Source organism: Cygnus olor, chromosome Z (assembly GCF_009769625.2).
Source record: "Cygnus olor isolate bCygOlo1 chromosome Z, bCygOlo1.pri.v2, whole genome shotgun sequence".
In the NCBI taxonomy this organism is placed as follows: Eukaryota; Metazoa; Chordata; class Aves; order Anseriformes; family Anatidae; genus Cygnus; species Cygnus olor.
In genome coordinates, this window is record NC_049198.1 from 19,944,143 (window position 1) to 19,957,533 (window position 13,391).

At 36.5% G+C, this 13,391-nt stretch overlaps 1 protein-coding gene across 6 annotated transcripts in view; it reads right to left on the reverse strand.

Annotated features, from left to right (window-relative positions):
* The window catches only part of PDE4D (phosphodiesterase 4D), a 546,954-nt gene that overhangs the window by 163,374 nt on the left and 370,189 nt on the right, over window positions 1-13,391 (reverse strand). Inside the window, exon 1 of one of the 6 annotated variants that reach the window (XM_040542118.1) lies at window positions 381-699. The exons of the other annotated variants lie outside the window; for them this stretch is intronic. Coding sequence (XP_040398052.1) covers window positions 381-445 — 65 coding nt within the window. The 5' untranslated portion in view covers window positions 446-699. Of the gene's footprint in view, window positions 1-380; window positions 700-13,391 lie in introns of those variants that run through there. 6 annotated transcript variants of the gene reach the window in all.

A 13,391-nucleotide genomic window follows, 5' to 3' on the forward strand; every position in this document is an offset into this window, starting at 1 on the left:
TCCTAAAATAGCTCATGCAAACTATAGCTCTGTTTTAACATCCAGCCTCCAGAACTGCAAGCTGTATGTAATAAGCTTGTTGCTGAAGTAAGTCTACTGAAGATTTTTAGAAAGCATCTGTAAGTGCAAGTACTGAATCTGATTACTAAACGGAAAAAACTTACATAATGCCTCTCACTAAAAAATACTACACACAGCATAATGTACAGGAAAAAAAAATACAGAATTTTGTTTCTTACTTTTAATTGTGAAACAGCCAAACAACTTCAATAACCATGCAAAATCTATCAAATCAAAATTAAACCCTGTGACTTTCTTGGGACATGTCTATGTGTCATTATAGGAAGGGAAACTTGAAAGAAAAAAGCCAAACACGTTACCACATTGCATCGGCAGTCCTTAAGGAGCTGGTAGATCGGGATCTTGGCTTCATAACAATGCTCATTTTGAAAAAATTCCTCCAGTCTTCCTAGCACTCAAACATCAGTTTTCCTTATAAAGCTCAAAGTACTCCATTTCAAAGTGTCTTTCAAAACCTTCTTTAAAAAAAAAAAAAAAATCCTTCAAATGCTTTTCCTGTAATAATCCAGGCTCCAGAGGAAGAATTCTAACACGCTGCAACTCCTTCTCTTTTTACACTGATTTACTCTAGCACTGTGCTGTTCGGAAATGACAGTGCTTTTCTCTTCTGCCTTGTATTGCCCTGGGAGGAACTAGTCTATTTTGAATCTATTCTCCCTGTAGGTCACATGGGAACCAAGGCAGCTGAAAAGAGTCTCTATCTCTTTCTTGCAGGCTGATAACAACAGGTTTAAAGGTCAATCATATTTAAAAAAAAAAAAAAGAGGGGGGAGGAAACAATGCTGATGGACAAAGAATGAAAGGAAAAGACGAATGTAAGGTACAGTAACATTAGTGAGCTCATAGGGAATTTCCATTTAGAGACTTCCTAGATAAATTACTCTTTGTGGAGTAAAGAAAGGAACAAAGATCTTTCGTTCCAAGCTAACTAAAGTCTTACCTAGAAATGTAATTCTTCCTTTTCCTTTTCTCCTAACCCTTGCCTATACTAGGTACTGTGAATAAGTACTATTGTTTAACTTCACAAACCAGAAAGCATTCCCTCTTTGAAAGAAATTCAAAACACTGTGGGGAAGTTCAGTAAAAATAAAATTCCTTGTTGACTGTTAAAGTCAAACACGCATACAGACAGCTATTGTTATAAATCGGTGAAGGACAAAATACCTCAGCTAAAGAACTCTAACATGACGTTCTCTGTCCCATACTGCAGAAAGAGATTTTTGCCTGTTTTAATAAGTACATTAATAGTTATGCATTTCAAACAACTGAACTTGCATTTATAATTTCTAGACAAAAACTTATCATAAAAGCTTTGAGAGCGAATTCCTTTTAGGAAATATAAGTCTAATTTGACAATTTTAGTGTTAAAAGAAGTAAAATATACATGTAGAGAACTGGGTAGTGAATATACAAGTTATGCATTTTGAATATCCTCTAAAACTTGTTATATTTTTTTTTTTTTAAACTGAGAGCTATTGCTCAACAAGTGGTTACAAGCATAATAGCAATTTTTTGTACAATGTTACAAGTGCTGTGGCATATTACTTTTCACTAAAGCTTGATTAACAATAAAAAAATGCAGTAAAAATGTTATTTCTAAAAGGTATACAGACTTGACAAATAGAAGGAAAACATGATGAACAGGTTCTGCACTAAAATACAAAACCATTCATTAAATAAAAATGCATATAAAGTGTGTAAAGCTTTCTGGAACCTTTGCACTTTATAACAGTGCAATAAAATGCATTACAAACTACACTGTGTATCAACAAGAAAGATCCTAACTGCCCTGGAGGCTTGTGCCATTCATTTGCATATAAAGTGCTCCACAGCAGCAAAAGGAATGTTAATAAGGTTTCATGCTAAGCATTCTGTTCTTCATGTTTTCTGGCATCTACCTTTCAAATACCATCTACTGGTTAATACAAGACATTTTGTAAGAGTTCTGTGAAATCATAAAAGTTAACCTCAAAGAATGGAAAAAACATCTGTGATAAATTTAGCTCAAAGGGTCGTGCAGTCATGGGACCTTTAGTAACAGTTGAGTCTGTCACTGTGTTCAGGTTACAGGTCTGTAATAGTGGAGTTAAATGTTGTTTAACATGGACTCACCATGTTGTGAAACTTTTTTATTCTTTAAACAGATAGGATAGATCATGAAGAAAACCAAAATCAGTATGAAATTGAGGTGATGGGCTATTACAGAATAGATGGTCATTTTAAAGCCTTTTTAAAAGTTTGCCTTATTTATTATTTATTGTTTATTATTATTTATTGTTGATAAATATCAACATTATTCCCATATCAATGAAGGAATGCAAAATAATTAAACAGATCCAATAATTTCTAGTAGATTAAAAGATTTCACAGTACTATCCAGTACTATACCGGAATGGAATATTCAAGGATTACTTCCGCTGAACAATGCAGTATGAATCTCAGGATGGTTTGCTGTCAAAAGTGTATCAATCCAGACGCTACCATCTACTTACAGTTAATAAATATATAAGCATAAGTACACTACCGTATATTTATATACTAAATATTGCTATATTTTATAAATGAACTGTAGTTATAGGTATTTATATTTAAGCTAATATTTTGTCAATGCAACATCCAAAAATGCCTGCTGGAGATGCAGATCAGCAATGAAGGTAAAACACAATAAAAACCTATTGCTAATTTCCTTTCTTTTTTGGTCCCTTTCATTGGCTCCATAGAAATAAAGTTCAGCCCTCTAAGTACCTTTTCACTAAAATTCCAAAACTGACCTAGGTACAGATAAAAAAAAACATAGATACACATCTACTTTAGGTCCATTTAGGTCTTGGTATGGGGTTAAATAACATAAGCTCAATAGTGAGAAATTGAGAGACAAATTAAGAGAGTAAAGAGATATATAGCCATTCCACCATGATAGCAACAGAAAACTGTGTTATCAAAGTATTAATTATTAAAATAGCCAGTAAGGAGCCATGAGCAGTAGCAGTAAATTAAATTTCTCAAAGACACAAGAAATCACAGTTACAGACCCAAAATCATTGTAAGAGCTGAGACACACATCAGCAGATGGAGACTATATCTAATGTCATCGGAGGCATTCTTTTTTTCCCAGAACAATATATTTTGAGTAAGAGCTATTGCATGTCATACTAAATCCAGAATGCCAAAATGCAAATTATGTACAAAGATAAAATTAAAATACTTTAAAGAAGAGAAATATAAGCATATTTGTTATTGAACCTTGAAGGTTTATAAGCAGATGTGCATGGTTTTACAGATGTACATATAGTGTATGCATTGTACATGAATACAAGCGTATATTTGAGACAAATGCAATAGCCATTTGTAGCATCTGATTTGTACATGCAATTCTGTAACTTAAAAAATATACATTTCTTTTCCTTTTTAGAATCTTTTTTTTAGTGTGTCAGTAATAACACAAGAAATAAAACTGGTCTTGAACTGAGCTCTTGACGGTATGCTATCACAATTAAGGCAAGTGTTGACTGCATAATGAAAATAAGGCAAACAGATTTTAAGATAAAGAGAACACTATGAGATGGTTCCATTCAGTGCTGCTACATACTAATAACAAAAGCAACAGTATTTATTATCTATGTGTATCAGTTGACCAGTGTTTTTATTGTATAGTCAAGCTCTCCAAAGGAATTAAGACAGCAATTATAAAATATGTGCAGGATTTGAGGACACTTGTATCTTAGTTACTCAACCTCAAATTAGTAAGTAATTGAGTGAATACCAGTGTTGCATTACACAAAGCTGAAAATTAAGGTGAATTGGAAAAAACATGGCTTAGGGAATGAGGCACAGGCTGGATCGGTTTGTTTGTGTTTGGGAACATCTTTGTCTTAAGAGTCTGGAAAATTTGCTTAACCATTCTGAGTTTTGACTTCCTCAATTTGTAAATTGAACCAGCAATGTGCACTTGCAGCCCAGAAAGCCAACTGTATCCTGGGCTGCATCAAAAGCAGCATGACCAGGAGGGTGAGGGAGGTGATTCTCCCCCTCTCCTCTGCTGTTCTGAGGCCCCACCTGGAGTGCTGCATTTGGTTCTGGAGCTCCCAGTACAAGAAGGACACAGAAGTATTAGAACAAGTCCAGAGGAAGGCCACAAGGATGATCAGAGGGCTGGAGCACCTCTCCTATGAAGACAGGCTGAGGGAGTGGGGTTGTTCAGCCTGAAGAAGAGAAGGCTCCGGGGAGACCTTACAGCGGCCTTCCAGTACCTAAAGAGGGCCTGCAGGAAAGCTGGGGAGGGGACTCTTTGTCAGGGAGTGAAGTGACAAACTACAAGGAGTAGTTTTAAACTAAATAAGTTAAATTTAGATTAGATATTAGGAAATTATTTACTCAGCGGGCAGTGAGTCATTGGAGAGGTTGCCCAGAGAAGTTGCGGATGCCCCATCCCTGGAAGTGTTCAGTTGGACAGGGCTTTGAGCAACCTTGTCTGGTGGGAGTTGTCCCTGCCTACGGCAGGGGGGTTGGAATTAGATGGTCTTTAAGGCCCCTTCCAATCCAAACCTTTCTATGTTTCTGTGAAATTAGGTATAATGCACATCATGCTACTTGAAAAGCGCTTGGACAAAAAAAGGACTGAAAGCATGCTACAGGTGTTATATACAAGTTGAAGAAATAGATTCAAAATATTCCTTTTCTAAGACAAAGCAAAAAATCTGTAGTCTTTTAAGACTTGAATTTAACAGTGTAATTTAAAACTGCAACAATGGAAACTATTTTTCTTGTTTACTACAGTGACAAATTCAGGAATTTCTAATTCTAATTTCTAATATACATTTCTTTAGGAGACTTAGAGACACTGTCAATGTATCAGGAGAAACAGAATCCTGGAAGGCTAAAATCAAGTCTTAACATGTAAAGAATGACTGAGCTTTTAAGTATGTTGTTTGGAATGCACATTAGCAAATGAAAGGTATATGACACACTTTTGCTTCTTCATGTGCAGCCTCATGAATCTATTTCAGGTAGAATTTCCTATTCCATCATGAATCTGTTTCAGGTAGGATTATCATTATATCTCTAAAAACCCGGAGCTTGGCTCTTTCATTCAGCACCGCCCCAGTTTTGTTTAGCTACTATTGCAGCTGGTCTTTTACAAATTTTGTGCCCTTCCTTTCTTTTCTTCGTACATGCTTTCCAGCTTTTATGTTTACCCTAAATTGTTTTCAGTTTAGAAAGAAGTATGAACTGAGACACAAATTTAACCTTTCTAATTTCTAGGAGCTCTTACTCCACAATGAAAACAAATTTCCTCACAAGTTAAGACCATACCAGTTAGTTTTGCTAAATTGTGGGTTGCAGAGTTCATCCACAGCACTAGTTTATCCTCTCATATTCTGAATGGCGGTACAAGATTGAAGGACAGAAAAGATTAGCAAGATGTTCTTATATTACCTGTGCATGGGTGGGCTTGAGAACTAGTAATGCAAGTGTTGGTTCAGAAGAGATATCTTTCATTAATAAGAATTAGCCATAGAATTAGAGAAGGAAATTTTTGACGCTTCAGAAGATTGTACTTTGCTCAACGTAAGTAATGATTTCAAAAATACTCTTTTCTAGGATGTTGACAGAATGCCAGAGAAACAAACTCTGCTGTTCATTTTTAGGTAACAGCATATTCCCTTCTGACTGAAGCTTATATATCAAAGAAGAAAAAGCTATATATAACTGCATAAGTAAAATAACAGAAAAATATAATAATAATTACATCTTAGTATTCCTAAGAATGAAAAAAAAAATCCATTTGGACATTCTTGAGTTGGCCCTGCTTGAGGAGGGGGATTGGACCAGATGACCTCCAGAGGTCCCTTCCAATCTCAACCATTCTGTGACTCTGAAAAAGGCAAACCCAAGGGCACAGAAGAAATACAGTCAGTAATGTTTTGCTCCTATAGTCATTTATATTTAGCTGCTTAGATCAAACTACCTGACTTATGAATAAATATGGTTTATTTGCTCCGTGATTACAGTGTAAATAAAGTTACTATGTGCTCTAACAAAGCTTTATCCAGACTCAATAACGTAAAACTCCTCATAGGTAGCATAGCAAAGAGGGGCCTTATGTGAGGATACCTGCCATAATACCTATTTTCATGGATACTCAGCTGTGGTACCCTTTGAAACTGTCTGGTGTTGCTGCCTGAGCTGTACCATAAGAAGCAGATAAGAGATGTTTTAGGGATAGGGCTTAGAGTTTCCCACTCCCTAACAGCAGAAGCCTGGTTCTTAATATTCTGGAGTGCAAAAGTGTTCCCCTGCCTTTATTATAGACAAGTTTTCATTTAATCCATTCCATTATTTGACTGGAGATTAGTAAATTCAGTACTAACTGATCACTATCAGTTGTTGTGTTACACTAGATATAGTATCTGTGTACTTCATCTGCTAGCGATAAAAAACAAACAAAAAAACAAACAAGGGATCATTTTTTATATACAGGATTTTTTTTTTTTTTCTGTCTTTACATTCTAGGAGATGTGATCTCGTGATATCAGCTATGGCTGTGGGCAATGCTTAGGGCTTTTTTTTTTTTTTTTTAATGGTTTAGGGCTGAAATAAAAGCTACCTATGAATGTTGGACTGGAAGACACTGGAAAATTTAATACTGAAAAACAGTGAGTAGCCTAAAAATAAATACTAGCCCACTGGAAGATTTTGGACTTGAGCTGAGCTAAGGCTCCCTAGTGTATCAGGCTGTTTTTTGTTGTTGTTGTTGTTTTGTTTTTCCTTTTATTTAAATAAGATACATACAGAACAAACAAACAACAGATATTTAAACACTATATATAATATAAAAACATAGTTTGCATTATAAAATACAGTCATGTCAGCTCCAAATGGATATACTGCAATAATTACAGAAGTAATTATGCTGTTAGAGGGAAAATCTATTGACATTTCCATCATACCTTCTGTTTTTCAAGGGTTCATAGCTCATTAGTAACTATTTGCTAGACACAAACTTGGATTACAGTGTCTCAGCTAAACAGTTTCTTAAAAAATAAACATAGGGGGCTTAAACTTAAGTCACTACAGAGCTAACCAGCAGCTATGTTTTCCAAGCGCAATACGGCAGTCTTTTTGGCTTAAAAAAGGTAAAGACTAACATTTTTTCTCTTTTGTAAATGAAGCAGTGACTACTAGTCACGGTGAGTGACTACAGTTACAGTAGTCCCCACATTCCCTTTACAAAGATTTCATAATTTGGGCTAGTCCTGGACACAGTTACTGTTAAGTGACAATAATAATCAAATACTACTTTGTAGGATACAAACCCTTCATTGTTGTTGAGAATTGGGTAGTTTTGCTATTATCACTCAAACACTTAGGAGAGACACCTGTGAAATGCTTAGGAGTACCACCATTTCAAGAAGACAATATATTAATATTTCAACAATACAAAATATGCCACGATTTCAAGAAGACAAAACTTATATATATAACTTGAAAATTAACTGATCCACTTAAATTTTAAGTATGTTAGCAAATCTTATATATTAAAATACTTCTAAAAATATTTTATGTTGTTCAGAACAAAAAATCTATCACTGACAACAAAGCCATTTTCTCCAGCCACACATACTCTATGATGATTGTGTCTCAGTAACGCTTTTGTCTTTTTGGAAGCTTAGAAGAAATCAGCTTTTACTATCAGAAAGTCTTCCTAAAAGCAAACAAGAGCTATGGTATTGACAGCCGTGTAGCAGCACAGTTCTCTAAATGAGAGGGGAGTGGATTTCCCCGTGTTCTTCACTAGAATCTTGGCATCCAGAGGTATTGGACCATGACCTGAGTGAGTCATACGTGGATAGAATTCCTGCTTGGTTGAATGACATCATACACACTTTTAAGTCCTTCTGGAAAATGTGAGGAAAGAAAATTAAATTTAAATCATTTGCTCTGCTACTGAAATTTTCTTGAAGAGGATTTACATCTACGGGTGTCTGATCATTTGTGTTTCCATTTGTGTTTCCATTGAAACACAAATCCATTGAAACACAAATCCAAAAAATCCACTGAAATGTATATAAATTTCTCAAATCTTGTTTATCTCCTATTTGTTTTTCAGGTATGGGAAGCTCCAAAGACTTACTCTAGATGGTATAACCGAGAGAGAGAGAGAGAAACCCCATGCATTTCATGCTCATAAACTCAAATCTGTGATTAGAACAAATAATAAATTAATATGTTTTAGAAAGGCGGCAACTCACAAGAGAGCATTCTATGAGCACAAATCAAGGTCAAATTCTGAGTACATTACTTGCCATGAATTATTGACTGAGATCTAAATGAGGAACACCAAGAAAGGAATTTTCTCACTAGCCTTGAGCTGTTGGAAGATTTGGATACTGATTTAAGCTGGTCAGCTAGGCTCTGTTTATAGACAACTCTGATAGGTACTTTCAGGGGCAGTCTATTTCCATGATTTAGACATCTATTTTTAAGACAGAGTTATCTGTTCCTCACAACTCTCTATCTGTCTGTCTGTCAACTACAGAGGATATCTGCCTATTTTACACTAGGAACCTAGTTTTTGGGTGTTTCAAGATGTGCTTGATAAAGCTGTAAGTTGCTATAACACGCTTTTTTTTTCCCCCTGTTCACGCTCTTACTTGGAGCAGTTGAACTCAATGTAGACAGGATTAATGTTTTTCTTTATTTTTAGAGAAATGTAGGTTTTAAAACATTTTTTTCATTTTGCCTCACATCTTATCGTATTTGGAACAAGTGAAGGAAGAACAATGTCAAGACATTGCCTCCCCAGTTCATACTAATGAATTAACCACCCAGGTTCGAAAAAGCTACACCTCTAACCTCTCAGCCTTTCCTTTCCTGTGGGTGGGAGAAGTGATGAAAAGGAATACGTATATGGTATGTCACCTATGTTTAGCACTGAAACTTACCTAAGACAGATTTCTCCTGAATACCCACACATCTGGAAGAGGAAATATACAAGTTTCTCATACTCACTGATCCTAATTTTCTCTTCATTTTAGGACAAATTTATTAGTTCTGTCTGAACTCTTTATTTCACTTTTCCATGTGAATTTTCCCCCTTTTAGACAACTTATCAGGCATAAGACGAGCACATTGAAAAACAAATCAAAAAAATGGCAGCCACATTGGCTGTTAAATACCACTGGCAGAAATGCCTATTGCCAGAAACTTTGTGGTGCTGTGGATATATAAATTGCATAAATTTCATGCAAGCATTTCAGCATTGCCAGTACAGTGCCATATTAGACATGGTTAGCAATGTGAGTCTTTCCTCTTGGCCCTTCTATTAGTAAAACAGTTGCCTTGTGTTTAATCAAATTCCTGAAAATATGTCATGGTTCAGAGTATTATATAGTTCTTTTTTGTATAGGCATATATGTCGGACAACAATTCTGAAACTAGCGAAGTTTTAACTGATACTTAGCTAATGTTTTTCTTTCACATATTTTAATGATAGACTTCTACTATAGCAAATTAATCTCTTCTCTTTTCTTGATGCTCTCCTTTAGCAGTTGATTAGCAGAGCTCTCTATTTTTAACCACTGAATCTGATCCAGCTGACTTCCTTCAAGTCATTTTCTGCTGTGTTAAGTGCAGAACAAACAAGCATTATTTCAAAAAGAGAAAAGGCATGAAGTCTTCATTTTTTTTGCCTTAATATTTTTTATATACGGCTTGCAACCCATCAACCTTACAACACCACATTTCTTTAAAAAAATAAACAATTTACAGTTGCAAAGGGAATTCTTACCTGTTCCTTCCCCTTTTGTATTCAACATGTCTGAAAGTCCATTACTGATGTTCTACTAAATATAATTTTCAATGACAATTAATAGCAGTTCAAATCAAGTAATGGGCCTGGACTTACTCCTTTTCTTACAAAAGAGTAATTCTGAAAGAATACAGACAACCAAGTACCTCTTAACTTGCTATCTTTTTCAACATGTACTTGCTCAAGCACAATGAAAATAAATATTAAATTGTCATTTCTCTGAAGAATTATGAAACTTTTCTTTCCACTCTGTAGTAACTCCCAAAACTCTTTGATAGTAAGGTTTTCTCCAACTAACTCTTCCTTTAGAGTAATATGCTCTACCCAATAAAATAAATTATTTTGTGGCACATTTTTTTTGGAAAATATGGCCTTACAGATTCTTCTAAAGAACAGCTACATGGTCACAATAGTTACCCACTGTAAAATCAGTTATGTCTCTGTTGTAAAATTCAACCATTTTAAAAATGTTATGTAAGTTATAAATTTTGTCCTTGAAATAACTGTAATTGGCTTGGTCTAAACCTCACAGATTTTCCATATTTCATTTGCTCATGTATCATTTAGTGCTTCAAATGACCTCCTCCTGGCCAGATCTCAATTTCATTCTCCTTGAGCTCTGGCAGATTTTGAAGACAGAAACTAATTCCTGATTCTAAAAATTCTTTAACACTCAGCATCCTCTCCTATTTCAACTCTGCTGTCTGACTGAAATCTTGTCTTTTTCTCTCGGTTTTACCCTGCATCTTCTCCAAAGCTAATTTCTTAGCCTTCTGTACTTGGCATCTTTTTTCTCATCCATTACTTTAAAACTAACTATTCTTAAATGTTTTTAAACAGCATATTTATGTTGAGGAATCATTTTGTAGCTTTCTTACCTCACTTTACCTATCTGTGCTTCTCATACTGTTTTCCCCTTAGAAGCAAAATGTTAAAACTGAGCTTTAAGTGATCACTATTTCTTTTTTTTATTATTTTTTCCCTCTCACTTCATCATGCCATCCTACAATCCTTTTGGCCTTGATTCTTTGTTTTGGCCTCAACAGCATCGGTATATCCAAACATCATTGCCTTCACTTAGATAATATTTCTAAAATAAATAATAATAATAATGAAGATAAGTAAAATGAAATGAAATAATAAAATAAAACTGCTCCCACTGCTCCAACAGCATAATTCTTTTTGTATGTCCCTAAGTATGGCTGTCTCTGTCCATTTCTCATATGTAAGTTATTTTTTCTATATAAATTACATTATCACAGAATCACAGAATTGTAGGGGTTGGAAGGGACCTCAAGAGATCATCGGGTCCAACCCCCCTGCCAAAGCAGGTTGCCTGGAGCAGGTTGCCCAGGTCATTCCTCTAAGTCATTTACATCTCTACCTTATGTATTAGTTTGTCTTACAGTTGACATTATTCATTATTCTTATAATAGACACCTTCAGTCACCAATTTTTTGCTCCTTTCTCAAACATTTTGTGTTTATCATGTAGACTCTGTGTGCAGTAAAAAAGACTCCATGAAATTTCATACCCCCTCAAGCTTCTCTTTTAAAACATCTCCTCAAAATCTGCCTTTACCAGAAAGGGCAAAGAAATGCCCTGACAATGGCTAGAAAATGAAAAGTTGGACTGCTGTTTGTATAAAACTGAGTAAAATCCTGACATCACAGAAATGTTACTCTTTCAGTAGAACTAGAGTAACACTGATTACATTTTATGGTTACTACCTCTACTTCAAGCATAGCTGTTCATGTTGTCTGCTTACTATTGCATGATGTTTCTCAGGAACATCATGATCTCCTGAGGAGAGCATGGCTTCAGCAAGGCTTTTGACAGTGTCTCCCATAACATCCTCCTAGACAAGCTCAGGAAGTGCAGCCTAGATGAGTGGACAGTGAGGTGGATTGGCAGTTGGCTGGATGGCAGAGCTCAGAGGGTTGTGCTTAGTGTTAACAGAATCTAGTTGGAGGCCTGTAGCTAGCAGTGTCCCCCGCGGGTCAGTACTGGGTCCAGTGTTGTTTTATTCATCAACAACTTGGACAATGGAACGGAGTGCACCCTCAGCAAGTTTGCTGATGACACAAAGCTCAGAGGAGTGGCTGATACCCCAGAGGGCTGTGCTGCCATTCAGAGGGACCTCAGCTGGCTGGAGGGTAGGACTGAGAGGAACCTCATGAAGTTCAACAAGGGCAAGTGCTGGGTCCTGCACCCAGGGAGGAATAACCCCAAGCACCAGTACAGGCTTGGGGGTGTCCTGCTGGAGAGCAGCTCTGCAGAGAGGGACCTGGGAGTCCTGGTGGACAGCAGGCTGACCATGAGCCAGCAGTGTGCCCTTGTGGCCAAGAAGGCCGATGGGATCCTAGGCTGCATTCAGAAGTGTGTTGCCAGCAGGTCAAGAGAGGTGATCCTCGCTCTCTTCTCAGCCCTGGTGAGGCCACACCTGGAGTATTGTGTCCAGTTCTGGGCTTCCCAGCACAAGAGTGACATGGAGCTACTGGAGAAAGTCCAGAGGAGGGCTACGAAGATGATGAGAGGACTGGAGCACCTGTCATACAAGGACAGGCTGAGAGAACTGGGCCTGTTTAGCCTGGAAAAGAGAAGACTGAGGGTAGACCTCATCAATGTGTATAAATATCTGAGGGGAGGGTGTTGAGAGGATGGAGCCGGTCTCCTTTCAGTTCTGCCCAGCAACAGGATGAGAGGTGACAGGCACAAACTGAAGCACAGGAAGTTCCAGCTGAATATGAGGAGGCACTTCTTTACTGTGAGAGTGACAAAGCACTGGGACAGTTTGCCCAGAGAGGTTGTGGAGTCTCCTTCTCTGGAGATATTCAAACCCCACCTACGAGTCATCCTGCACAATGTGCTCTAGGAGGTCCTGCTGGACTAGTCCAACTGGGGGGTTGGACTAGATGATCTTCAGAGGTCCCTTCCAACTTCCGCCATTCTGTGATTCTGTGTCTGTAATACACCTTGAATCAGTTTTGCTTGCGCCTAAAACTAGAGAATATTCAAGCAATTAAGAAGTAGTATTTCATGAAATAACTAATTTTGAATGATTTTAAGTCTTTGATGAATCTGGTCACAGGTATGTAAATGAATGTCAAAACAGAGTACATGTAGTAAATTTTGTTTGGCAGTTTACTTCCTATCAATAATGTCTCCTTGTGCCGATGGAAATTAATAGCATTGTGGTTTGAAAAAGCATACTAATTGATTTTATAGAAATTTACAGTAAAAATAAATCTAAACTACAGCACTTATAAGCTGAAACTAATTAATTTATTCAGCATGCATAACATGCTTTCTATTGGTTGCTTTAGAGAGTATGTAGGCTATAATTTCATTGTGGTTGCATGAAGCCTAGAAAAGCTACAGTCAGCCTTTTCTTTTTACTGTCAGGATTTTACATGTAACTGAAAGGTGTTTTGTTTGGTTTCTGTTACATACTCAAAGAAAGTTAAAAAAAATAAATACTTGACTGCAAAGATCATTC